General features: G+C 39.6%; 1 protein-coding gene across 9 annotated transcripts in view; it reads left to right on the top strand.

Moving 5' to 3' along the window:
* Positions 1–26,227, top strand: part of MAST4 (microtubule associated serine/threonine kinase family member 4) — a 521,110-nt gene that overhangs the window by 447,266 nt on the left and 47,617 nt on the right. For all 9 annotated transcript variants that reach the window (XM_036310367.1, XM_036310366.1, XM_036310368.1 and 6 more), the window contains 7 exons: positions 1,668–1,746; positions 7,949–8,106; positions 9,979–10,054; positions 12,025–12,234; positions 17,621–17,722; positions 20,368–20,500; positions 25,499–25,566. In XM_036310367.1, coding sequence (XP_036166260.1) covers positions 1,668–1,746; positions 7,949–8,106; positions 9,979–10,054; positions 12,025–12,234; positions 17,621–17,722; positions 20,368–20,500; positions 25,499–25,566 — 826 coding nt within the window. The remainder of the gene's footprint in view (positions 1–1,667; positions 1,747–7,948; positions 8,107–9,978; positions 10,055–12,024; positions 12,235–17,620; positions 17,723–20,367; positions 20,501–25,498; positions 25,567–26,227) is intronic.

The following is a 26,227-nucleotide window of genomic DNA, read 5'->3' on the forward strand; positions in this document are numbered from 1 at the left end:
TTTAAACTACAAAGTACAAGCATTGGTTTTTAAGTCTGTCATAAGTAGCCAAAGAAAACAGGACCACCTGTGTCCTTTTATTTGACAGTTGGATATCTTTAGAAGCATGTTACTATAATTGTCTTCTTCTTAAGTCTTGAACATTTTCAATGGTTTAAAAATACTTTTAAAGAATATATGACTTAATTCTCCCCTGGCATATTTCCCTGAATTCTCCCCCTAATTCTTCTCTCTGGTATATTTACAAACATCTTATTTTGCTTTTTTCTCTTAAAACATTCTTGATTCAATTGTACTCCAATCATGGTCACAGAAATGACAGGTAAATGTTACTGAAATCTTCACATTGTAGTCCCGCTGTGATTTGTCCACTTGGAACTCTCCATTTCGTCTTTGTGGACCATTTGCATTTCTCAGAGGCAGCATCCATGGTAGCCTAGGATTACATTTTCCCTTGAACGTAATTTAGGCTGAACTGTCAGTTTTTTTTACATGAACATTTAATTGTGACATTTGTCAAATTCAAGTCTAATGCTGTTAAATTCCCTGACTTCAACCTAATGGTGAATATGTCTGATAAACGTGGTCCACTCTCATCTCTCATGTAGTAAATTAATATAATCATCAATTATAAAAAGTCTGTATTTGACACTCCATCTGAGGATGCAGTGTAGCTCTTTATAGAGTAATTTTTTCCTGTTTCCTCCTCACTAATAAAGCAATGGCTCTGGAAGGTCAGAGAGTTCAGAAAATTTGCTTTCTGGTGTCTCCTCGCCTTAACAACAGTATTGTCTCTACTACTTCATTAACTCTTCTGAGACCCTTGTAATGACGCTAATTCATTCAACCCAGAGAGCTACCCGTCCCATCACCATTTGGAAGTAAAACTACTCTCTTTAAGACTCCTGGCAGCTTTGGCTCTACGACTGGGGCAGATAACTCCACTCTTTGCATTCAGTTTCGTCCCAGGCACAACATTTTTATTCTACCCCCCGCTGTCGGTTAGAGCAGGCTGCATACTCATAAACTCTGCAAGAGGCTTTAGTTGAAACACCTTCTAAAGCCAGGTCATGTCAGAATGGAATCACTCTTAAGAGATTCTGAGCATAAGGTCAGACACTTTCTTAGTGCCAAAGTCATTTGCCACTTAAGGCTTGAGCCAGCCATGAGCTTGCTGATCCTTTCTTCCCCAGGCAGGATGAGTAGGACTATTCCCTGGGAAACAATAAGCGGAACTGTCTTTAGGATGTAAGGAAAGTCCCCACCGGCTTGCAGCACGCCGAATCCAGGCCCTTCCAGATCACGCCCCCGTTATCAGTTTCCAGATTAGAGTGTTTTCCTCCTCCCTTTCTGTTTTTATTCGTGTGAATCTGCTGAGTCTGACCATTGTAATTATTCCAGGTATTCATTTTGTCAAAGTGTATTAGTGAGAGATCAATAATATGGATCCACCCATTCACTTTCTCCTCGTTTGGGCATATTGATTCAGTTTAAATAAAAGTCAACCTGCTGTATAATTTTTGTTTATTCTGGCCCCTGCTGAACATTTCCACATCCTCACTGACCATGTTTGTGTCATTTGTTTGACTGAAAGTACTTGGTTTCCCTGGGATTCCCGGGTCACGGCACTCCACTGTTGGCCTAAACTAATCTCATATTCTCAACAGGACTGATGGACGCCGCTGGTCCCTGGCTTCTCTCCCCTCCTCTGGCTATGGGACAAACACGCCCAGCTCCACCGTCTCTGTAAGTGTCTGACGTTCCCCTCTCCCTCACCACCTACAGCTCTTACGCCGGCCATGTTTTCTCTGGGTGTTTCCGGGTTGGGAGGAGAGGATAAATGCTGTATGTCTGTCACTCTGAATAGGTTATGCATCAACTGATGAGCTAACAAACACAAAAAGGACATCCTTTTGGCAGCAAGCTTTATTTTATGCTATGGTGCGCCAATTGAGTCCCAGGATCACAAGTTTGAAGATGAGGAGCTTTCCTTTTCATACCACTTGTAGTTTGGGGTGGAAAACACAATCTCGTTTTATTGCTTTGGTTCCACACCGGTGATAGTAATACTGACAATGCCATTTGGTGGCTTGGGTCTTGTTTTCTTGTGGGGCTTAGATGCAGAGTATTTGTATGTTTGGGGTGTTTTTTGTTTTGTTTGTTTTTCTTCTTCAAAGAAAAAAAAATGGCCGGCCTTAAATTTATCTGTGCCTTCTGGATAAGAAATTCCTTTTAAGGAGAGATTAAAAGAACCTCCTAGTAACTTAAGATAAAGAAAGAGACAAGATGAGACCATGAAAAAGGATGGAGGAAGGAGGATGTTCTCTTGCTGCAAGCGCGATAGTATTTCAACAAGAGCCCTAATAATGCCTGGCAAGGACTCGGCAGGTCAGATAGGTGCTTTCTCAGTTTAAATTAGTGATGCTGTGGGATCTCTGTCTCTGCAGAGCCTTAGCTGCTGGTCATTTATGAAGACATGGTGTGTTGTATGCGTTCAGTGAATACCCACGGGGTGGTCCGGATGCTCTGTCCCAGCCAGGAGTGCCACCTGGTGACTTTAGAACCGCGTTTGATTCATTTCCATTTTGTCAAAATTTGTGGTTTATTGAGGAGGGCTGTCCATCCACTTTTTTTTTCCCCACAGACCTAAGTACCATGCTAGGCATTATAAAGTCAGCCACTTAATAACACTTAAATTGAAAAGAAACTACAATTAAATGTATAAAATCTAACTGGTATCATTACTATCTTATATGTTTCTGAATTCCAGATGCAAAATATGTGGGCTTTTGGAGCCCCTTTAAAAGTGACTTATTAAAATCTGTTGGATTATTTTTACCATTTCCTTATAGCATTTTATTGAGGGGAAGTCATTTATTTTCCTATCTATTGTTCCATTTTGTTGTGGTATATGAGTTTATTGTCCATTTAGGTCATGTTTGTGAAACATCTTGACAACCGTGAGTAGTTTCAATGGCACATCCTTCTCACAGCAGAAAAGGATGCTTGAAACTCCTAAATGGCTCCAGTGGATAAAGAGGTCACTAAATGACAGTAAAGTCACCCTCGGTTAATGTGTCAGTAACTGTCATTGGTTACTGGCTCATTTTTAGATGTTGAAAACATGGAGAACCACAGTGTGAAAATAAATGCCAAAATTTATTGACCAAAAAGAACAAAAGTGGAATTTTCTAAATTGTAAGTGCTCTTCTTCCCTAGACCCTTGGGCCTCTCCAATCAGAACCCAGTCATCAATAAACAGAATGCTTGGTTCTTTGGTGGCTTTCCCATACATATTCTCATTTAATCCTCCCCATGCCCTAAATGTATATCATGTCTTTTAACTCCACATCATTTTTTATTTCAACTATATTGCCTTGTTTTGCCCTTCAGTCAAATTTTATTATAATTGAGACATCAAAATTTCTCTTTTGCCAAAAAAATAGGGAAGAGTACAGGATCTTTCTTTTTCTATCTCCAACTAGTAAATCATACACCACTTTTAAAAGTGTACCTATTTTTTTTAAAGGATGAGCTACGTAGAACCAGGCTGTGTTTCATAGAAATGATTTTTAAAAACAAGTTTTAAATAAATACTTATTATGTGCCTGGCACTAGCCTAATTTTTTGTAATGCATTTGTTCATTTAATCCTAGCAATATACCCTGTAATGTAGTTGCTGTTCTTTTTCTCCATTTTATGGATCAAAAATGTGAGGCACAGAGAATGAACTGAGGGGCTGTGTATACCAACTCCCTTGTTTTAACAGTGAAAACACAGTAAATGAGCTAGACTCAGGCTCCTGGCTCCTTTTAAGGAATTTACATGGTGTTTCTTCAAACAAACCTTGTGATTTATAAACTTGACCTAGCCATCTGTCAGAATGGAGTCCCTGCTGTCCCTGACTTCCATATGTGCCTAAGGAAGAGCCCCCTGGGACAGTGGTTAGTCACACACATACTCTGTGTTTCTAACAGCTTCTGGCCAGAGGTAAGACAGCTTTTCTCTTGTGTGTATTTTATTGAAGTGGTGGCATATCACTGTTGACCTCCTATTCCTGTTTTGTCCTTCAAAATGAAATTTTAGCTTTCAGAATCACTCCGAAGGACACAAGACACTCTTTCATTTGTGGAGTGTAGGTGCTGTCACACAGAGGTTCAGCTGCCTTTTCTCCCTATTGGTTGTTGCTGAAAATTATGACTGAAAAGTTGAAGAGTTACTTCTCATTTTCCTGTTTCTTTGTGTTCTTGTATCTTAAATATTAGGGCAAAAACTTAGCAAAATTGCTTATTAGTCTCTTTTTCTTCTAATCTAATCTGAATCACTTTTAGATTCTCAATTTCTGGGTTTACTTATTTAGTCAATCAGAAATGCATTTTAGTTATTTTTTAAATAAAAATACAGAATATGTACAAATAAAACTACAGACACTTTGAAAATACAGTGTAAGTTTTACAGAAAATTGTGTTGTTAGCTGAATTCCAGAACTTCTTAGGCTGGAATGTAAATATCATGTCTTTGTTGTTGGATATTATGGAAACTGCAAAACTGGCTAGTGTTAAAAATGCTATGTTCCTAAATTGGAAAGATTTGATCATATGAAGTTTAATCAGTCCTTCCAGAGAATACTTAGTGTTGCAACTTATTTTAACTTCAAATTTTGAAGTTAAAATTAATTTGTGGAATTTTTAAAGAATATTCAAATAACATTCATAATTTTTAATTTTAAAATAAGTCATATGGAATTGCAGCAATGGGAGGATCCTTCCCTATATTTCTTACCAGATAAATTATTTTCTGCTGGGGGAAACAGGAAATCAGAAATGCCTTAAATATGAGATATGACTCTAAAATGATATTACTTGAAACAGATAACAAGTAAAAAATTATGCATACATTTGAACACTGTTCTCTGCAAAATGGTTATCTTGAGAGACTAAAGGCTTATTTGAATGACTAGAGGCCCGGTGCACGAATTCGTGCATAGGTGGGGCCAGGCCAGTTTAGGGGAGGGGCCGCAGGCGGTTGGCCAGCCGGCCCCGCCCCTGATCCTGGTAGGGGAGCCAATCGGGGGTGGGGCTGTCCAGGGTGGACCGGCAGGCTGTTGGCAGGCCACCCCTGCCCTCAATCAGGAGCGGGGCTGGTCAGGGAGAGGGGCCATGGTGGTTGGCCGTCCAGCCCCACCCCCTGGTTGAACTCCCGGTCAAACTCCCGGTCGAGGGGCCAATTTGCATATTAGCCTTTTATTATATAGGATATCATTACTAAGAACATTTTGGAGTGACTTCTTATTGCCTTGAGAACTAGCAGCACAGTTTTTGTGTCAGTCTTCACTCTTTGAAAGTGGATTTGACTTATGATACAGTCAAAGGTCATATGCAAACTAGTTGGGTGAGACTCATTAGCACCACACTTAGAGAACATGCTAAAAATGTAAAGTAATGAGCTCAGCTAATTAAGAAAGTAATTCTTGAAATTCTTCTAAAAGTGGTGTTCCAAGGATGTTTTGACCAGTGGAGGTATCTTTTCAATGGGGTATGAGGTCTTGCTGGGGGCAGTACCTACACCCTCTGTTGTCTTGGACGCTCTCTCCACTGGCTTTGCATCCCTTACTGCTGAAACTGAGCCTTGCATTTCTCTATTGTCCCATACCCACTCACTGCTTGGGCCCCATTTGGTGCCTTTTGACTCCCCAGGGCATTCTGGGGGCCTACAGTTGTTCCCAGTGCTTGGACTAATCCTGTTGTCACCTGTTCCTATTCGCACCTCGCTTGCTCTCACTGAGATGAGGCTCTCTCCCCAGAGCAGCTCCGAGCTTCCAAGCTTCTTTAATAACGTGGAGGTTACACGACTCACACCCCTGCACCATTGTTTTACATATTCCCCATCACACATTCCTTATGGAATTCAGTTATATGGCTGTATATGGCATAACCACATTATTTTCCTCTTAGCGTTAACTCCTGTTAACATTTTTGTTACCTTTGCTGCAACTATTTTTAAAGACACATTTTTATTTTGTTTAGCAAATAAAATGTTAATTATACCACAAAAGCCCCTCCCACCCAATCCCTTCCTTTCTCCTCCTGCCCTCCACAGAGGGAACCCCCCCATTGGAGTCTCTTGGGATCATTCTCATGCAAGTGCATAATATCTTATGTGAACTTCTGGAGCCTGCTACAAACTAATTTGGAATTAATGTTCACATTTTAGAAAGGTAACATGATCCCTGTACTGTACACAATAGCCCAGCAGCAACTGGCCCAGCAGCTCATAATCAAATGTATTAAATTTCTACAGCAACCTGAATCAACATTCACACTAAGTGGATTAAATACATATTTTTAAGTAGCTTGCCATCCGTTCAGTTGATGCTTTGCCATCAAAGGGGATTACTATACACTTATGAATTAACTTATGGGTTTTGGGGTTTTGAAATCTTAGATACAGAATTATGGACCTGGATTTACCTTTGAGATATATGTACAGATTCTTAATTCTCTTTTTCTGTTTGTTAATTTCCTTATTTTTGCTTTTATCACAGCTGCTTCTCTCCTGCTTGGGTTTTTATTCTTTTGCCTATTTCTTGAGTTGTTGTGTGTGGTTGTTTTTTCATAGTGAAGGGTTTAAAGGTTGTGCCTGTACTTTCTGAATGGAGTTATGGTTTATCTCATAAACCTGTCTAGTAGTGTTCTCATTTTAATGGTTTATAAAATGATCTCATTACATTAGAAAAATCTCTATCTCTGTATGTACTTGGTACGGTGGTCTATAATTTCTGGGTATCAGGATATTTTTAAGCTCTAGTCACTCATTTCTAGTGTCACTGCATTGCGATTTCAGTGTTTATGAAGTGTGCTCTTAACCTAATGACTTTTAAATGAAAAATAGCCTCTTATAACTGAATTTTTAAAAGAGTGGTATCTTTCCAAATATGTTTATTCTAACCATGTTTCTGTTATTCAAAAATTTCTCAATCTCTTGTTAGAATTGCTTACAGAGTTCATCATCCAATAAAAACATCAGTCTCTGTTTTATAGTTTTATTCTTCAGATTGATTAAAAGCAGTGTGATTTAACCATTCACCTTTTCTACCTTTCCTTGCTCCAAGTATTGAATGAACATTTTCAAAGAGTAAATCTAACCTCAAGGGATTTAAAACTCACCGCCACTTAAACTATTAAAAAAAATAATAGTCTTAGTCAAAGAAAAAAGGGGGGGAAAAATCCAGTTTTTAAAACAATGGCATTGTTGAGAAAAGAATCTTTCTTTGTTCCTTTTTTCACCCAGGACACATATCCGTGGTAGTTGCATCAAAGGGCAGCATGCTTTGTAAAGAGTTCTCAGTTCCTAATTTATGATAACGCATCATACAAGTCACAGTCACAGTGCTTGATTATAAGCCACAGTAGACATAAGTGTACTGTACTCCATTGAGAGCTAATCTGTCACTTAATGCACCCAAATTCTCATTCCAATTGTTACTGTCTTGCTTTGGCTTTGACTGGGTCCTATCCATTTTCAGAGCCTGGGTTTTCTCCAGAGAGAAAACTCTTTGGGAAAATCATCCTATAGACCAATGAGACGAAATACAGAAACCCTTTTGACCTCCCAGAGAAAGTATTAAGGTGTTATCATGTAGGCAGTAGTTATTTATAACGTGAAAAGGAAACAGTGTAAAATGATGGGATATCAAGCTTTAATGCTTATACACACACACACACACACACAAATACGCATTGAAAGACATTTTTTAATTGAATTTATTTGGGCTTATGTTTGTTAATAACATTATATAAGTGTAAGGGCTATAATTCTATAGCACATTATCTGTATATTGTATTGTGTGTTCCTCATCCCAAGTCATGTCTCCTTCCATCACCATTTATCCCCCCCACCCCCTACTGTTCTTAAGGTAGTCACATAACTTGTCTCTGGTTTGTTTTAGTCATCCTGTTCCTCCCAGGAGAAGTTGCACCAGTTACCATACCAACCAACGCCAGATGAATTACACTTCTTATCGAAACATTTTTGTACTACCGAAAGCATCGCCACGGAGAACAGATGCAGGAACACCCCTATGCGCCCCCGTTCCCGAAGTCTGAGGTGTGTAGACCCAATTGAAAAATGTTGCTTAATTGGATTGCCTCTTTTCAATCCTTTCAAGGGAAGACTTTTGGTCCTGTAATTCATGTATGCATTCATTGATTTGTGAACTGCTGTAACTATAGTGTGATTTTCCCATCTGCACAGGATGTTGTTAATTACCATTGAAAGAGGTCGTATTATTTTTCTTTTAAATTCTTACAATTCCTACGAATTGCTGTAGTAGCAGTAATTACAGTGGCTAAAGGATCTGTAAGACCTTCTAGCCTTTGGAAATTTCAAGATGATCGAATTATGGTGCAAGAGGAGTTAATAATTTAAGAGGGAGAAGTTGGGCTGAAAGGGAAGACAACACATTGAGATTCACATGTGGTATTTAGATTCTACATTACAAAAGCCCTCCGAGATCTTTCGTTCTTTTCTCCAGGATTTTGAACAAACTGTTAGCAGTCTGTGTCCCTTGAATTTTGTGGATGCCCAATGTAGTTCAAATTTTTTGACAAAAAAAGTAGAGCCAGTTTTATTTTGACCTTATTTCAAAAGTCACAGTTTGATGGTTGAGGAAGCAGACTCTAAAGCAGAGATCGGGATGTTTATGAGGAGTGCTTGGGATCCACCCCTGCGGAAGGAGGGGAAGCAGCATGGGGCACAGGGAGATGTGTAGCTGATCCCACAGGGAGCTCTGGGGTGACATGACCCATCGGAGTTGTACCTCCAGGCCCAATGGCCCTTCCTTTACATCTCCACCTCAGTCGCTGGATGTACTCCCCTGAAAAGGGCATGGCCTTGGGTGAGGTGACTCTGAAGCTGAGGCCATCGCTAAAGGGACCAACCCCTGTCTCAGCAACTGCAGGGGCATTCGGCAGCCATCTCTGGGTCCAGCAAGTACCAGATCTGATGGTATAGAATTGGTGCACTTTGACATATTAAGGTTTTATTATAAAAAAAATATTTTGTCAGGAGTACAATTGAATATTAAAGTTTACTCAGAAGGGGTTTTTTTCCCCTCTGTATCCTTCATATTTAGTATCATAAACTGATAACAAATATCACCACATTTGGTAATTGTAGGATGTGTTAGAATATTTTGAGATACAGAATAAAAGACCAATTTTATGCCTGCATTTAATGACATTGCATGTTACTACACAGCTGCCCTTTCGTTTTATGAAAGGAGTCTCTAGGATCTCTAGTGCAAACAATGTCCTCCTGGGCATGTAAATACTCACACGGAAGTTGCACAACTACACACCATTAAGAAGGAACACAGACCTGCTACTGAAACAAAGAAAAATGACCACAGTTGTATGCCTGTTTCATATGGTACATAGCGCCCACCTCGGCATCCCAAATAAATGTTTGCTAGGCTAGAAAATGGATTTCAGTGCTGACACCTGTGCGTGGAAGGCTCCTAACCCTCTCCAGCGGGCCGTGGCGGAGCGCAGGTGTATGATGAAAGTGTGAAATCAGACACTTCCACGCGGGCTTGAGGTTGTTTCTGTGGCCACCCTAACCACTTTTATAGTGCAGTTCACTAATGGGTTTCCCGAACTCATGCTCAGGTGCAGGCTCCGTACAGAATATAAGCTCAATTTAAGACTGTTTCCTCAGTTCTGCAGTGCAGCTGTAATTAATATGCGGCATTCCACTTTTCGAACTTGCTTGTCGAATCCTCATGAGGGTGTCTCTATGTTTGTGGGCAGGTGTGTGTGCACTAATGAATGATTTTGTAGTTTAGTACCTAATACATTTGTTTTGTTTTTTTACAAAGGTCGCATAGTACTTTCGATGCAACCAATTGTTTATAAATAAAAGGCTTATTTTCATTTCACGCTGTGGCAAGTTTAAAAGGGTAATTTGCTTTGCTTGCAGCCCTGGACGTTCTCCCGCCTGCTGTGACCATGAAATAATTATGATGAACCATGTCTACAAAGAAAGGTTCCCAAAGGTAATGAGTTGAATTGAAGATGCCTGGCATTGGAACAAACAGGCACCACAGGTTTAGTGTCCGTAAGGTGGTTGTAAGGGATGGAATGGTTCAATCTAGAAATGACCTGCATACAATAGCACAGCCTCCTTAGAAAGATGGAATCACTAAACATGTTGACAAACTGCTGAGAGCTAGCCACACAGTCTGGTGCTGAACTGGCCCCAAGTGAGCCCTGCTGTTGTAGCACCACTGGGGCCTCTCGCCCCTGGTGCTCTCCGTGCCCATGCTCTGGGCCCGCAGTCTTGTTAAGCAGAGACTGTGTCCTTCCTTAGAAGCCTGGTATGTCATGGAAATCTTTTTTTTTTTTTTTAGCCTAATGTTTTGTTTTTATGACTTCGTATCTCTTTGCCAATTACATATCTAACCTTAATAGTGCCATGTTCCCCATTAGAGTGGCTAAAGGAATTTTTTAAATAAAATGTGTTTGTTTGTTTTTCATTTTAGAGAGAGAGGAAGGGAGAGGGAGAGAGAAACATTGATGTGAGAGGAAAACATTGATCTGCTGCCTCCTGCACACCCCCTACTGGAGATCAACCATGCAACCGGGGCATGTGCCCTGACCAGCATCAAACCCGAAGCCTCTTGGTGTGTGGGACAGAGCTCAACCAACCAAGTCACACTGGCCAGGGCTTGCAAAAGGGATTTGAACTGAGCCTGAAAGGCCTGGATGAATGGTTGTTGCCAGGCACCCTGGCTGCAAGAAGCTGCTGTCCGGTAGTTTCTGACACCTCATTTCCACAGCTTTTCCACCAAAGTGTCCTGCACATGTGGGAGAAGGCAATTTCTCCGTTTTGTCACTTTTCCTCCCCCCCACCCCCTATCATTACAGCCCTAGGCAAGAGAACAAAAGGAAATCTTTGGTTTCATAGATCAAGAGTAGAGTACTTATTTTTGTAATGAACCCAACATTGATGCCATTGATTAAAGCCATTTCAGCTATTTATCACATGTCACTTGGTTCCCAGGGAAGCGGGTCCTGACTGTAGTTAATACGGGTTAGGACTTCAGAGGGGGCAGGAGGCAGAGGGAACCTCCCTGATTAGGCAGCCAACAGTGAGGAGTATTGACTAGGCAATGGGGCATCACAGGCAAGGAAATGGACGTTGGAAAGGACATTGTAGATTTACGTTACCAAGGGAACCCCCTTGGCCTTTTGCACATGTCACGCAGCTTTTTGAGGAAAGGATCAAGGTGGTGTAAGATGCTGGTTCCTGGTACATGAAAACAGCCGAGGACACACTTGGCCTGCCCTATGGGGCTCCAGTGACAGTCCCGATGGTGGAATAGGTAGAAAGAGAGCCATTCAATGCTTTTGACAGTGTCTTTAAAAGAACTGAAGATCTGAAATGAAAGCATAACATTTCACGGACAGTAAGTTACCTGAAGAAGGTTACATGGGCTATTTTACATGGGCATAGGAAAAAAGCAATTATTGCCCTGGGACGTTCAGTTTCCCTTCCATACCTCAGATCTTTCTTCCACATGGTGTGACCTCTTTTTTTTTGTTCAAATAGACTGTTTTTTTGGGCAGTTTTCAGTTCACTGCAAAATTGAGCAGAAAGCACAGAGTTCCCAAATACTCCCTGACCCCACACATGCACAACCCCCTCCCATCAATGTCCCCCACCACAGTAGCCCCTTTGTTACAAAGGATGAACCTGCAAGGTCACCTCATCATCACCTAAAGCCCATACTTTATGTCAGGGTTCACTCTCCGTGCTGTACATTCCACAGGCTTTGAGGAATGTATGGTGACGTGTGCACCAGTATAGTATCATTCAGAAACGAGGCTTCTTTCGAATTTAATTTCTAGAATTATGTTTAAAAACTTGAGGAAGTATCTGAAAATGCAAGAGAAGCGTGCTGATAGAATTGTCCAGATGTGTGTTTCCTTGTTACATCTGTGTGTGCACATCTTCTCTAAACAGGCCACCGCGCAGATGGAAGACCGTCTGACGGACATCATCACCAGCTACTCCCCTGACCACGTGCTCCCCCTGGCAGATGGGGTGCTCAGTTTCACTCACCACCAGATTATTGAGCTGGCTCGAGATTGCTTGGATAAATCCCACCAGGGCCTCATCACCTCACGATACTTCCTTGAATTGCAGCACAAATTAGATAAGTTGCTACAGGAGGTAAGGACCATGCGGCATATAGAGTTTGCTGACTTATTTTGCCTTTCCCCTGAAAAAAAATTTTTTTTTTTATGAGAGCATTTGCTTAAGTTTTAACCATGCGATGGAGTTCATATTCCAGGGAAGCAAAAAAGAAGCAGGGAAAAAATACCACCTGATTGCTACTTGCCATAAATGGATTCCGGTCCTCATTTATAGTAATAGAAAGTTAATGTAATAACCTTTACAGAAAGAAACCTTGGGACCCAACAGCTCATGGCTCCAGGATAAGTGGATTGTGAAGGATTTTGAAGCAACGATTCCCCCCCATCCCTTAGCCATAACATTATAAATTGCCTGAGTGCATGTGTGTTATTTGATGATGCTATCTAGTTCTAATATCTGGAAAAGCTAAATGGAAAATTGCTGCCTTCTTCCAGGCTGTTGTGTCCTATTAATTAACCTGCATGTGGTATTGGGTGGTAAATGGCAACTTAGATTTTCATTAGTGTCAGTTCTTCTTCAAACGAAATATCCAATTTCCGAAATGATAGGTAAACACAGGGCTTGTCTAGGTCTTACTCCTGCAGGCCTCACTCCTGATAATCCCCGGGACCGGAAGGGAGTGTGCACAGTGGAATGGCATTAGTGCTTAATGTTGCTATTCTGATTGAAATTGATAAGCCACAGCCTACAAGTAAAACCTATTTAGCCTATATAGTAGGGTATATTGTATTTCTGTATCTCATAGGGAATAAATTATGCCCATGTAAACATAATCGAAGATGGTTTTCTGTAAGTATGAATATGTGAATAATTGCATGAAGCTGAAGGAAAATATTAGCATCTTAGTTATCTAGAAATTCATCCATCCTTGACCCTACCAAATTTAGTTGTGGCAAGATGAGAAGATCCCTCTCTGTGTAGCAGCTATTTTATCCCCTCTCCCATCCTAATCTCCCAACTGAGTTTTCTGATCTCTGTTTCCATTTCTCACATTCCAACCTATTGCAACCACTAAGGCAGTGTTTCTCTGACTGACTTTGGGGATAAACACATTGTTTTATTTTATTTTTTAATTTTTGCTGTTAATTTCCAATTTGATATGGACCAATTCTCCTATAAATTAAAATGAAAATTAATTTACAAGCAAATGATCATGCATTTGGGTTCCAGCCGTGGAGAATGGCTGTGAGGGTTGCTAAATGCTTAGTCTCAGTAATTGCACTTCTCTCATCACAGACTGATAACGGCTCGTGGCCTGCCCCCAGTCTTCCGGCCGTTTGCGTAGCACGGCACTAGGTCATCATGTCTGTGTGGGCAGAGATATTGTCTGTTACATTCACCGAGGATAAGGTGCCACACAGTGGGGACTCCGTCCACATGTGCAGAATAACTGGCTTCTGACTCACTCTCACTAAAGTCACTGATATGAGTTCAAATCCTCCCTCCTGTTCTTTTACCAGGCTCAGGCCCTTGTCCTCACTGGTCTGCCCCCTTCTATTCCTCACCCCTCAAATTCATACTTCTGTGCAACTGCAAGAACATCTATCTAACAACCTTTAGTGGCTCCATTCTGCCTACAAGTAAAAACCATAACGTGGCCTGTGTCACTCTCCTCATCTCAATACATTTAACTACAATACACTATATTGATCTGTTTGGAGGCCTCAGCTCACCAGCATGCCGTGGGCTCTTTGAGGGACAAGGATCGCCCTCAAATCATCTCTAACTCCCTGGTACCTGGCCCCAGGCTTGATGTTTACTTGGCTCTTCAGTAACTGGGAGGGAGGCAGGTGAGAGGAAGAGGATGCATGTGTATGCATGCCAAAATATCCCATCCGTTCTGATCTGTTGTCAGGTAATCTAATTCTGCTGTTCCTTTTAATTAAGTCAACTTCTAGAAAATGCAGGAAACACTATACATGTTACTTTTATGAGAATACCTTAAAAATTATATTTGTTGCCCTGACCAGTTTGGCTCAGTGGATAGAGCGTCGGCCTGCAGACTCAAGGGTCCCGGGTTCAATTCCAGTCAAGGGCATGTACCTTGGTTGCGGGCACATCCCCAGTAGGGAGTGTGCAGGAGGCAGCTGATCAATGTTTCTCTCTCATCAATGTTTCTAACTCCCTATCCCTCTCCCTTCCTCTCTGTAAAAAATCAATAACATATATTAAAAAAAATAAAAATAAATAAAAAAAATAAAAATTATATTTGTTAAATGGAGACTTTCTAAACAGAAGAGACCTCTGCACGATACTCTTTCTAAATTCCATGTTCTGTCCCAGGAGGTTATTATAATTACTAGCTTAGTCCTGTTTTTCCTTCCTTCATGGACATTCCCCAAAAAGGGTACTATCAATACAAAAAGCAACTTACACTGAAATCTTTCACTTAATTTTGTTTCTGTATGAGAGATCTGACGGATTGTTTGTGACAATTAAAAAATCTTAGGGTTCCAAAAATCACCGGAATGGACCACATAATAAATAAAAAAAATGTTGATTTTTAGAGAAATTTCTTTTTGGGGGCAGAGAAGCATGTGTACTTGTGGCATAAAGGGCATTGTTGGGTCTGAATAAGAATGTTTTCTTATTTATCTTGACAGATAAACATTTCCTTCAGTCCTTTTGTGAAAATCAGAACTATCTTCACAATCACATTCACAATGTCCTTTCAGAGTTTGGCGCTAAAAGGTCACAGGGAATTGTGGGACTTGCTTTGCCTTCCCCACGATGCACTGCTGTCAGTTCCCAGCTGTGACATTGTGTGCCCACCTGGCTCGCCTCCCAGCCGCTTTTCCCATTGTCAGTCTCTTGCATACCCAAACCAGGTCTCCCTGGGTTTGGATAGCTTGATTAAACTGATGCCTTTTAAAGTACTGACATCTAGGTCAGTTCCTGATACATGCTTTTATGTCTCCATTCTTTTTTTCTTTTTTTCACTTAGGTGTACTTAGCCAAAGAAAATGAAATACATAGGAAGCTATAACCTGCCCTCAAATCTGGGTCTCAGTATTTTTTACAGTGGCCAACACTTAAAATACAAACACAGGTATCAGTAAGCATTGGAGCTTGTTGTTGGCAGCCAAGAATATATTACTCTTCTCATGCTGTGTGTATGGTTCTGATTAGAGTTATTTTAATGAAGCTTCCCCATTCCTCCTCAATAATGTTAGGAGATAAAGTATTATCTGAGTTAATATAACCCATTGTATGTTTTGGCCTTATTATGGCTGATAATTCTTGGAAGTAAGAATGAATGGATTATTACAGTTTTTAAAATGGAATTTGTATAATCTAAACTGAATATTTAAAAAAAATTTAAATATAGAATTCTTATTTCTCTTTGAAGAGACTAACAAAATATGCAGACTTTTTAGATTTTTTTTTTTTTTTTGCATTTCTGAATTTATAAAGCAGTAATTATTAGAGTATCTAGCCCAAATTGTCAATCAGAATGTTAGGTGGTGGCCCTAGCTGGTTTGGGTCAGTGGATAGAGTGTCAGGCTGCGGACTGAAGAGTCCTGGGTTCGATTCCAGTCAAAGGCACATGCCTGGGTTGTGAGCTCGATCCCCAGTAGAGGGCATGCAGGAGGCAGCCGATCAATGATTCTCTCTCACTGATGTTTCTAACTCTCCCTCTCCCTTCTTCTCTGAAGTCAATAAAAATATATATATATATTTTTAAAAAGTTAGGTGGGGCCCAGCTGGTATGGCTCAGTGGTTGAGTGTTTACCTATGAACCAGGAGGTCATGGTTCAATTCCCAGTCAGGGCATATGTCCAGGTTGTGAGCTTGATCCTCAGTGTGGGGAATGCAGGAAGCAACCAATCTATGGTTATCTCTCATCATTGATGATTCTCTCCCTCTCTCTCTCTCTCTCTCTCTCTCTCTCTCTCTCTCTCTCTCTTTCTCTCTCTCTCTCCCCTTTTCTTACTCTCTGAAATCAATAAAAATACATTTTTTAAAAAGTTAGGTGGGAATGTTTTATTTTATCTTAAGGGAAAACTATAAAGAAGATGTATAACCACATTTCTTGGCACTCATTATATCTTCCAAAATCTTTTTATTGTAAAACAAAAATTGGAAAGAAAACTTAAAGATAGCTTAAATATTATGTATATCTCCTTATGTATGTTTCAACAGTCTTACTGGTTACCAGGACCTATAGTTATAGTTACTAGTTGGTTTGCTTTGAACACATTCTATTCTAACACTATTCACCAATGGTCTTTTTTGGGGGGAGGGGGGGTGTTGTTGTTTTTTTTAATGTTAGCTGTTTTGCTTTTGCTGGTATATGATTTTTGTACCTACATTTTAGGAAATTGCCTTTGATTTGGTGGCTTAAATTCAATAATCATATTACTGCTAAATAGAACCATTTTTCAAATATAACCAATTCTGTTTATGGGAAGGCTGATTCTTGTCAGAATTAAGCACCTTCAGTAATGATTTTAAATGCTTATTACTATGTCTGTGCAATTATATTCTGTTGTACCAGCATCACCTTGATTTTTTAATCCTTGCAAGAAAGTAAATCATAAAAATGTTAAAATAAAGCCTAAAAGTAAACATGCACAGAAGTTTACATTTAAACTTTTTAAACTTTTGTTTTAGGTGTCCTTTGATACAAATTTACCTAATTTCTTCAAGAAAATGTCATTGAAAATTAAAATGATTCTAAATAAACAGAGTTTTGTCCTCAGGCTATTTGTTGTGCATTGACTGCTCATGTAGGCAACATGCGTAATAAAATTTTAAAAGACTTTAAGTCAGTTAAATTTTATTGAGTTCCGTGGCTAGGTACTATTTATTCAGTATGTGAAATCGAAATCATATGTATGTATCCAAGTTTAAACCGTATCCACCTAATATTGGAAAAAAGAAATGCACACTTTTTTACATGTTATGAAATAACTAATGTATAGACTAAACATATTGTATATGTAAAATGTCTTTTGTGAATGTGTTAAATACCCATCGTCTGTGTTACAAAAGTGGTCCTTCATTCACTCTGTTAGCTGCTTCCTACACGTAAGATGTTACATCTGGAAAATCAGCTTCCTTGGCAGCTGCCCACTCTACTTGTACCACAGACTTAATGTGTCATAAACTTTTAATGTCTCCTGCCTTCATGGTTCACATTAGGGGCCCTAATATTTGATTTTTAACAGAGAGAATTAATCAAAGCTTTGCAATTAAAATTTAGCTAATAGAGCCATTTTGGAGATATAGAAGTTTAATAGTGTCCATTTATGTAGAGCTAATGTCCACTTATCAATCTTTTAAAAGTATTTTCTAAATCGCTTAATGTTTGAATATTTGCAATTATCCAATTAGCATGCTTTGCTGAGTTTCTTTTCTGTTTAATGGAGCAACTCTGTGTCATCATTCTTTCTCATAGGCTCATGAACGTTCAGAAAGTAGTGAACTGGCTTTTATCAAACAACTAGTCCGAAAGATCCTGATCGTTATCGCCCGCCCCGCGCGGTTACTGGAGTGCCTGGTAAGTTGCCCCTAGAGGTGACTCCATTATTTATTGTTAACTGTGGAAAAGCCATGACCGTCAGCTCCAATTCCCTTTGGCTCCAAAGACCAGCGCTGAACAGAGTCCATGGGAACTATAATTTATGATGACATCCATGTGTGACTTGTTTTCTGGCTCTAAGTAAGAATTCGAGGACTTGTGCTGTAGTAAGTGATAGTCACATTCTGACCAAACTTAACAGCTGAACGTGAAATATGTGCGTCACCCTATCTCAGTGTAATACTCTGTTACCGCTGATTTACATTCTTGCTGAGCCTCACTTTTTCGGTGTTGCCCAGATGCAAAGAAACAGAAATGAGAGGTCTGATATACGGTAACTTGTGGTTATAATTATTATTTGTTTGTTAAAATTTGCCATGTTAGAAATCTGTTCTAGTCAGCAGCCCATATGGGAGAACGCAATAGGACCTCATCCAGATCTGAAGACATGACTTAGAGTTTAGTTCATTTTATCTGTTTGTTTTTTGTTTTTGTTTTTGTTTTGGTCAGTGATTATTTTTCTGTTTTAAAATTTCTGTTTTATGTAATTCTCATGGAGATTTTATGAAATACTGAACAAATACGAAGCTTTGAACATAAGAATGGTTTTTAAAAGAGCTTAGCATACTATGAACACTAACTTTTAATTGCACTAGCCATTAAAACATTTTATAACTCGGTGTACAATACAACTTTTCAGAATTATACATACCCCCTCACCACACACATATTAACATTCAAAGCTTTCTATAATAGTGACATGTTCACAGCCTCATTAATAAATACAAATGCATAGTGAGATGTGGCAGAGAAGAAACCTTGAGAAAGGTGAGGGAATTGGGATGAGGCCTCTCCATCGATGGCCAGGAGCCTTAGAGCCACAGAATCAAAAGGACCACTTGGCATTGAGTGGTCCTGGAAAGATAAAGGGGCAAAAAGACTGATGCCTCGGGAGAGGAGGAGCTTGTGTGACTGGCAAATGTGGTTGAAGAAAGACTTGTTATTCATTCTCCCAGTGAACCTTGTGCACCACATGCGTATACCTCCTGCAGTGACTTAATCTGGGGGGAAATACCATTTAGCATAAAAACTCGTTTCTCTGGACAGCTGCAGATAGGCTCAGAGGAGATCTGGCCTTAGAAAGGAAATGAATCCTTTACAGTAATCACTCCTAACCAGAAGAGAGAGAGTAAAAGCATAGCCTCTCAAAGATAGAAACAAGTGAATGCAGAAGTAGATTTAAAAATGTTGCTTTCAGAATTGTTGAAAGTTCAGCTGAAACTGGAATTTCTGAATTTTCAGGATGTGTTTCTCACCAGTGGTCTTATCTGCCAGTGGCTCTCACCAATGGTCTTATCTGTCAATGTCTTATGTGTGTCTAAGGCACCGAGTGTATACATTGGTTTGGCTAGACTCCATTTGCAGCAAGCTTTTTAATAGGGCCTTTATTTATTATTTTTCTTATTAACTTTCTCATTTTATTTTTTCCATCACCATTTATCTTAGAAACTCTTTAAGTAATTGTCAGGTGAAATTCTAAGATTCCAAAGTTGCATGCTTTTGGGACATTAATCAACATAGGAAAAATTCTGGAGGGAAAAAAATCTAGGAAGTATAACTGAAAATAGCAACTGTGCTTTAAATCTGTGAGCATAATTGTTTATAGCACATAAATCCTTCTAGAGTGATGTGATTCTAAAGCTTTTTACTTCGTGCTAGACACCACAGACACCAAGGAAAGTAAAAATACATAGGAAAAAATGTGCTACCGGTTTTGAAAAATAGGCAGAGGTAATTGGAAGCACTAAGTTCACATTTTTCTTTCTTAACCTTCTCATTATATGAATGTTAATGACTTAATTTTAGAGTTTACTGATAAAAGAGTGGTAATTTTGAACTTTTTCCTTCTAATATCTTTGGACACTCCTGTACTAAGGGAGTTTCTGGCAAAACTTTTGACAAAATATGTTCTAATATTACTTGTTTGGTGTGTGGCTCTTTGTGGGGAGAGAGAAACTGGATCTTTTGGATGAGATTCCCAGAGTTTAAAACTTTGCTAAAGAGGCACAATTAGCCGGGGCCGGTTTGGCTCAGTGGATAGAGCGTCGGCCTGCGGACTGAGGGGTCCCAGGTTCGATTCCGGTCAGGGGCATGTGCCTTGGTTGCACATTCCAGTAGGAGATGTGCAGAGGGCGGCTGATCGATGTTTCTCTCTCATCGATGTTTCTAACTCTCTATCTCTCTCCCTTCCTCTCTGTGAAAAATCAATAAAATATATATTTAAAAAAAAAAAAGAGGCACAATTAAAAATTCAGACCTGTTTACTTTCAGTAAGATAGATATCTTAAAAGTGGAGATAGTACCTTCAAAGTTGCATTACAAGGACATTGGGAATGGTTATTCTATCTGGGTTACCAAGTACACAAATGTATTGTCTTAGAAAAATGAATAGTCTTTGAATATGAAGGGAGAATTATATACTTTTTAAGGCCATTTACCTCCTTTCTGCATAAATAACCCACACCCATGTACACCCAGCAGTTGCTTGTGGATGGGACTTACATAATAAAACCTTTAACAGTTTTGACTCAAAGAAGTGTCCATCTGTGTTTGTCTTCTGCTAGGAATTTGATCCTGAAGAATTTTACTACCTACTGGAAGCAGCAGAGGGCCATGCAAAAGAAGGACAGGGTATTAAAACGGACATTCCCAGGTACATCATTAGCCAGCTGGGACTCAACAAGGACCCTCTGGAAGGTGAGTACCCTGGTGGGGCTGACCTTCCACTTGCTTATGCACTGCGAGCTCATGGAAGAACTTAGCGACAAATCTCTTCTTTTTCTTTTTTTTCTTAAGTTTTTGGCTCTGTCTATTGAAAAGTCCAAATTTGGGGACCAATGGTGATTGAAGGAAACAGGTACAAGTTGAGCCCTGAGGAGCAAGTGAGCACGCCCCATACCTTTGTGTTTACCTAGGGTACGGGGCCTGCCCTGAAATCCTAGTGGCCTATTGGCTTGACAGTGCCCGTGTCCCAGGAGGTTAGATTGCAGTCTTTCCAAGTATTTTTCTCTCGTGCAACGCTCAGTTGAGTTCTCCTCAGGGGTGCTTTTAATTTTGAAAATGTTGCTAAATAAATTAATTATAACTAATATAAAAGTGACAATTAAATTTAAAGTAATTTGGGGATAAGCTGATGATAGATTACTTCAAATCAGGAACAGTGGTGGTAGATATATATTGCTAAAAAAGACTTGAATAATCTATCTATCTATCTATCTATCTCTAAGCTAAGTGACCGGAACAACCAGAATGACCGGTCTCTACGACATGCACTGCAGCCAGCCAACCTCCCGTGGCCTCTCCCCCTGGCCGCCTGGCCCCATCAGCCCCGATCAGGGCAGGCCAGCTGGCCCCCACCCATGCACGAATCCGTACACTGGGCCTCTAGTGGTAATATAGAAGAGAGCCAGGGGGGTGTATCTTAAAGCTTACATAAGGATTTATGATTGCTTCAGATAAAAAATACAGGTCTACTGCTATTAAATACAAAGAAGAGGAAGCATTCTCTTTGTGATTTTTTGAAAATCAAATATTAGGCAATAATTCCTCCCCTACCTTTTCCTGCTCTTTATTGTTTGGGATTGTCATTGAAAACATTTAAGTTATATACTGTCTAAAAAGACTCAACAATCATAGACTCCTTCATTCAACATCACCTTCCAGGTTCATTACCTTGAATTTGCAAACTGTATGTCTTGCTAAATTGTCTGTAATGAAGGTAACTGTTAGCATAGGCGTCTGTCCATGTGCAGCCGGGGAACCTGCTGCTCTCCACCCTGCTACTCTGTGCGCCCCTGCTTTGTTTGCACTTACGGCCATCGGATCTTTGCTTCCAGGGAAAGGATGCATGCTTTCCTGGGAGATAAAGCCAGGAAAACGTATACTGTACTGAAAGCAGTGCCATGACAGACTCAGCAGTTATCAGAGACTGGTGGATGCTGCTCTGAAGCGTTCCCTGGGGAGAGATTTCCCCCATGGCTTTTAAATTACCATCGCTACCTTTTTGAATCATGAGTCTTCAGAAATGGTTTAAATCAATGAAATAAAAAGGGCAGATGTTTAATGGTATTTAGATGAGTTTTAAAAATCTCTTCAGGCATTACAAAATGATGCCTCAGGTTCCTGCTTCAAAAGCTGACTCTTGGTTCCATCCCATTACTACCCACTGCTTGCAAATAATATGTATTTCCCAGATAATAGTTATTTAGCAGAAATTCTATTTAAAACAGAACCATTTTTTAATTTGTTTTTTTATGAAAATAATTGGAGTGGGGGAGGCTGTCAAAGTAGATTATAGTGACTCTTCACGCTGGAGAAGTTGTCTGTGTCAGCCCTTGAATTGTAGACTCAGAGCTCTCAGTTTGCTTAGCTAAAGAGCAGTAAATATCACTGTAGGCTCAACTTTGGTGGATAAATAATCTCAGGCCCATTTACATACCTTCAGAAAGTCTAAAAAATTAATAGTGATAAGTTTTAAGTTCAGTAATACAAATTGATCACTAGGAATTGTTTTTTTAACTCTTGATTCATATCTGAGGATAGTTTTTAATCTATTTGTTATCACTCAAAATGTGATTATTACAAACTGATCCACATTTTCTTCCCCTTCTTGTCTCTGTCTACACTAATATATCTGAAGCCTGACCTTTGACGGTGAGGAATGAGGGTCTGGAGTGGGCCCACCCAGAACTGGGCCCTGGCAGCCAGCCTTGCAGGCTGTGTGACCTTGACCATGCTAAAGAGCCTGTTTGTGCCTTGGTGTTCTTTCCATAAAAATGGGGTCATAGTGTTGCCTATTCAAAGAATTGTTTTCAGGGTTTATGAGTTTATCTCTGGACCCAAGAGGTAGTAATGCTTAATAAATGTGAGCTGCTGTTACCATTTTATTTAAACCATATTACAATCACCTCTTTCCTTGAAAACCCCTCCATCTGAATACATTTTGGTTCACCTCCTTGTTCATAAATCTGAAATGCTAGTCACATAGGATGTTGACAGCATTTGAATGACATCAAGAAAGCATACCGTTTGTACTGAGCTCATTTTTATCCTTTATTCTCAGTTCCTACAGGGAAACTGAGAAAGTGAGTGTCAGTCTCCAGTTATTGTCAAATCTGGAGTTTATTTTTATCCAGAGGCAACATTTCACTGTTGTTTTGCTTCATATCTTTATGTGTAATCTTTCCCCCCAAAAGGATAATTATATTTATAAGAACATAAATACATGAAATAAGAGCCTAAGAAATAATTTTAGATGCATACAGAAATATCCATCTAAAAACTGTAACTTTTTATTATACATGTTCAAGTTTGAAAACATTAGAAAATGCAAATTACCTGTGATCCTACCACTCAGAGATAATCCCTACCAAAGTTCAGGAGAAAATTCTTTCATGTCCTTTTTTTAATAAAACATGTTTTTTAAGTATAAAAATCTAAATGAACAGTAAACTGAATTAGATTTGAGTCTTCAAGGTTGCATCCCAGTGTAGGTTGAATAATTTGACAACTTTGTCTCTTTTAACTAGACCACCATGGTAAGAAGCTGGTGTCAAGCATGTGGCATCCAGCCCAGGATTAAGTATATAATATACTCAGTAATATTAAATAACCATCAACAGTCAGTGAACACTTAATTTTTGTTACTCAACATTCTTAGAGCTTCACATGCATTATCATAAAAGTAATACTCATAAAGAGCTCATCTACTGATGGACATTTGGGGTGCTATTAAAAACAATGCTGCCATGAATGTAGGGGTCCATATATATAGTATTGTTGCCACCTTACAGAGAAAGACCCCAAGGTTAGAAGGTCACTAGTAAGTGTTGATAATGGTGATAACCCACATCTTTGCATCCCCAAGTCCCTCTTAACCACTTAGTATTACTTTTCTTTCTGACAAACTGCAAATTCTTAGTGTACTAGGTGATCTATCTCTTAGTGGACATGAAGGAATGCAAGAAGGTATACTAACTACAACTTGAGAATCACCTCTGAGCTGTAGTCAGTGCTTCTTTGATGCCTGTCAGAGCCTGGGAAGACTTGCCTCTCTTGGCTGTCTGATTGTAAATACGCACAGTCGTTGACCCCCGAACCGGTTCTAAGCTGTGGTGGTTGTGTTAGGCCAGCGGCTCTCAACCTGTGGGTCGCGACCTCTTTGGGGGTCGAACGACCCTTTCACAGGGGTCGCCTAAGACCATCGGGAAACACATATATAATTACATACTGTTTTTGTGATTAATCACTATGCTTTAATTATGTTCAATTTGTAACAATGAAATTGGGGGTCACCACACCATGAGGAACTGTATTAAAGGGTCGCGGCATTAGGAAGGTTGAGAACCGCTGTGTCAGGCAGTGAATCCTGCTAGCTAAAGCAGAGGCCCAGATCTAAAGCACCTACGTCTATAGGTGTTCATAAGAAATGAGGCTCCATGGGACTACATCAAACTAAAAAGTTTTTGCCAAGCAAAGGAAACCATCAAAAAATGAAAAGAGAACCCACTGAATGGGAGAATATATTCGCCAATGAAACATCTGATAAAGATTAACATCCCAAACTTATAAAGAACTTATAAAACTCAACACACACACACACACACACACACACACACACACACACACACACATCACACCAAACAATCCAATTAAAAAATGGGTGAAAGACCTGAAAAGACACTTCCCCAAAGAGGACATACAGATGGCCAATAGACATATGTAAAAAATGCAAATCAAAACGTCAATGAGATATCTCCTCACACCTGTCAGAATAGCTGTCATCAACAAATCAACAAACAACATGTGTTGGCAAGGATGTGGAGAAAAGGGAACCCTCGTGCACTGCTGGTGGGAATACAGGCTGGTGCAGCCACTGTGGAAAGTAGTATGGAATTTATTCAAAAAATTAAAAATGGAGCTGCTTTATGACCCAGTGATCCTACTTCTAGGAATATACCTGAAGAAACCCGAAACACTGATTTGAAAAACTACATGAAGCCCTATGTTCATAGCAGCATTGTTTTTAGTAGCACCCCAGGTGCCCATCAGTAGATGAGTGTATAAAATAGCCGTGGAACATTTACACAATGGAATACTAGCTGGCCAGAAAATAAAAGGAAAAAAGAAGGAAATCTTACACTTTGTGATAGCATGGGTGGACCTGGAGAGTGTTACGCCAAGTGAAATAAGGCAGTCAGAGAAAGACAAGTACCTATGATTTCACTCATATGTGGAATCTAATGAACAAAATAAACTAACAAAACAGAAACAGACACAGATACAGAGAACAGACTGGCAGTTGTCAGAGGAGGGGTTTGGGAGGCCGTTTGAAAAAGGTGAAGGGATTAAGAAAAAATAAAGCAAACAAAACTTAATGACACAGACAACAGTTGGTGATTGAAGGAGAGTTGACTTGGGATGGTGAACACACAATACAGTATACAGATGATAAAAAAAAAAAAAGAAAGAAAGAAATGAGGTTCCAGGGAAAGACTTGTAATGAATAATTTCCAAATGTCAGTTGTTGGCTCTTGCCATTTTGAAGATTTTTCTATGGGTTCATTACAACATAGAGTAAATTTTTCTTTTTTTCATATTGGAAAAATTATTTTTCTGTCGTGACAGCATGTATTCTTGTCTAAATGCAATTGTCCTATTTTTCTTAAACTTTGCTGTTTGTTTGTTTTACCTTAGAAATGGCTCAGTTGGGAAACTATAATAGCGGGACAGCAGAAACACCGGAAACAGATGAATCAGTGAGTGTAAGTATCTTTCTTGATGAAATATGATGTTAGTTTTTCTGTTTATGGCATCTGGAGATTTGGGCTGTGTTAATTACTTTATTTGTTCAACAAATATTTATTGTGCATTCCATGTGTAAGGCACTAGGCATAAAATTTTAGCCCCTCCCTTCAAAGAGAAAGGATCTTTGCTTCCAGTGAAGTGATGCATTCATTACTGGGAGATAATAAAATACAATTATGCAAAAACAGTTAAAATGATAAACTTGAATGAGATCTATGAAGAAAAAGGGCCATGTGCTACTAGAACATAACATGAAGAGATTTACCTTCGTCTTGAGAGTCCCAAAAGACACTTGCGCTTGAGATGTGAGGTGTTACTAGGATGAGAAAGGGCAGAGGGAACATGGCAGGCTGAGGGAAATCACAGGCAAAGACTGTGATGCAAGGGAGCAGAGTGCATCTGAGGACTAAGAGCAAGGGACACTGCAGAGACTGGAGAGGTTGGTTAAGAAGGGACTCAGAAGTCCTTGTTCATCTTTTGTCAATTTTTTTCTTTCAAAACAATGGGAAGTAATTGAGTTTTGGAGGAAATATATGGGTATGTGGGGTGGAGGGAGTCACAGGGAGATGACCCAATCTGAGTTCCAGCTTGAAAGAAATCACACGGATTACAAGGAGA

The sequence above is a fragment of the Myotis myotis genome, unplaced genomic scaffold (genome assembly GCF_014108235.1).
Source record: "Myotis myotis isolate mMyoMyo1 unplaced genomic scaffold, mMyoMyo1.p scaffold_m19_p_5, whole genome shotgun sequence".
Classification (NCBI taxonomy): domain Eukaryota; kingdom Metazoa; phylum Chordata; class Mammalia; order Chiroptera; family Vespertilionidae; genus Myotis; species Myotis myotis.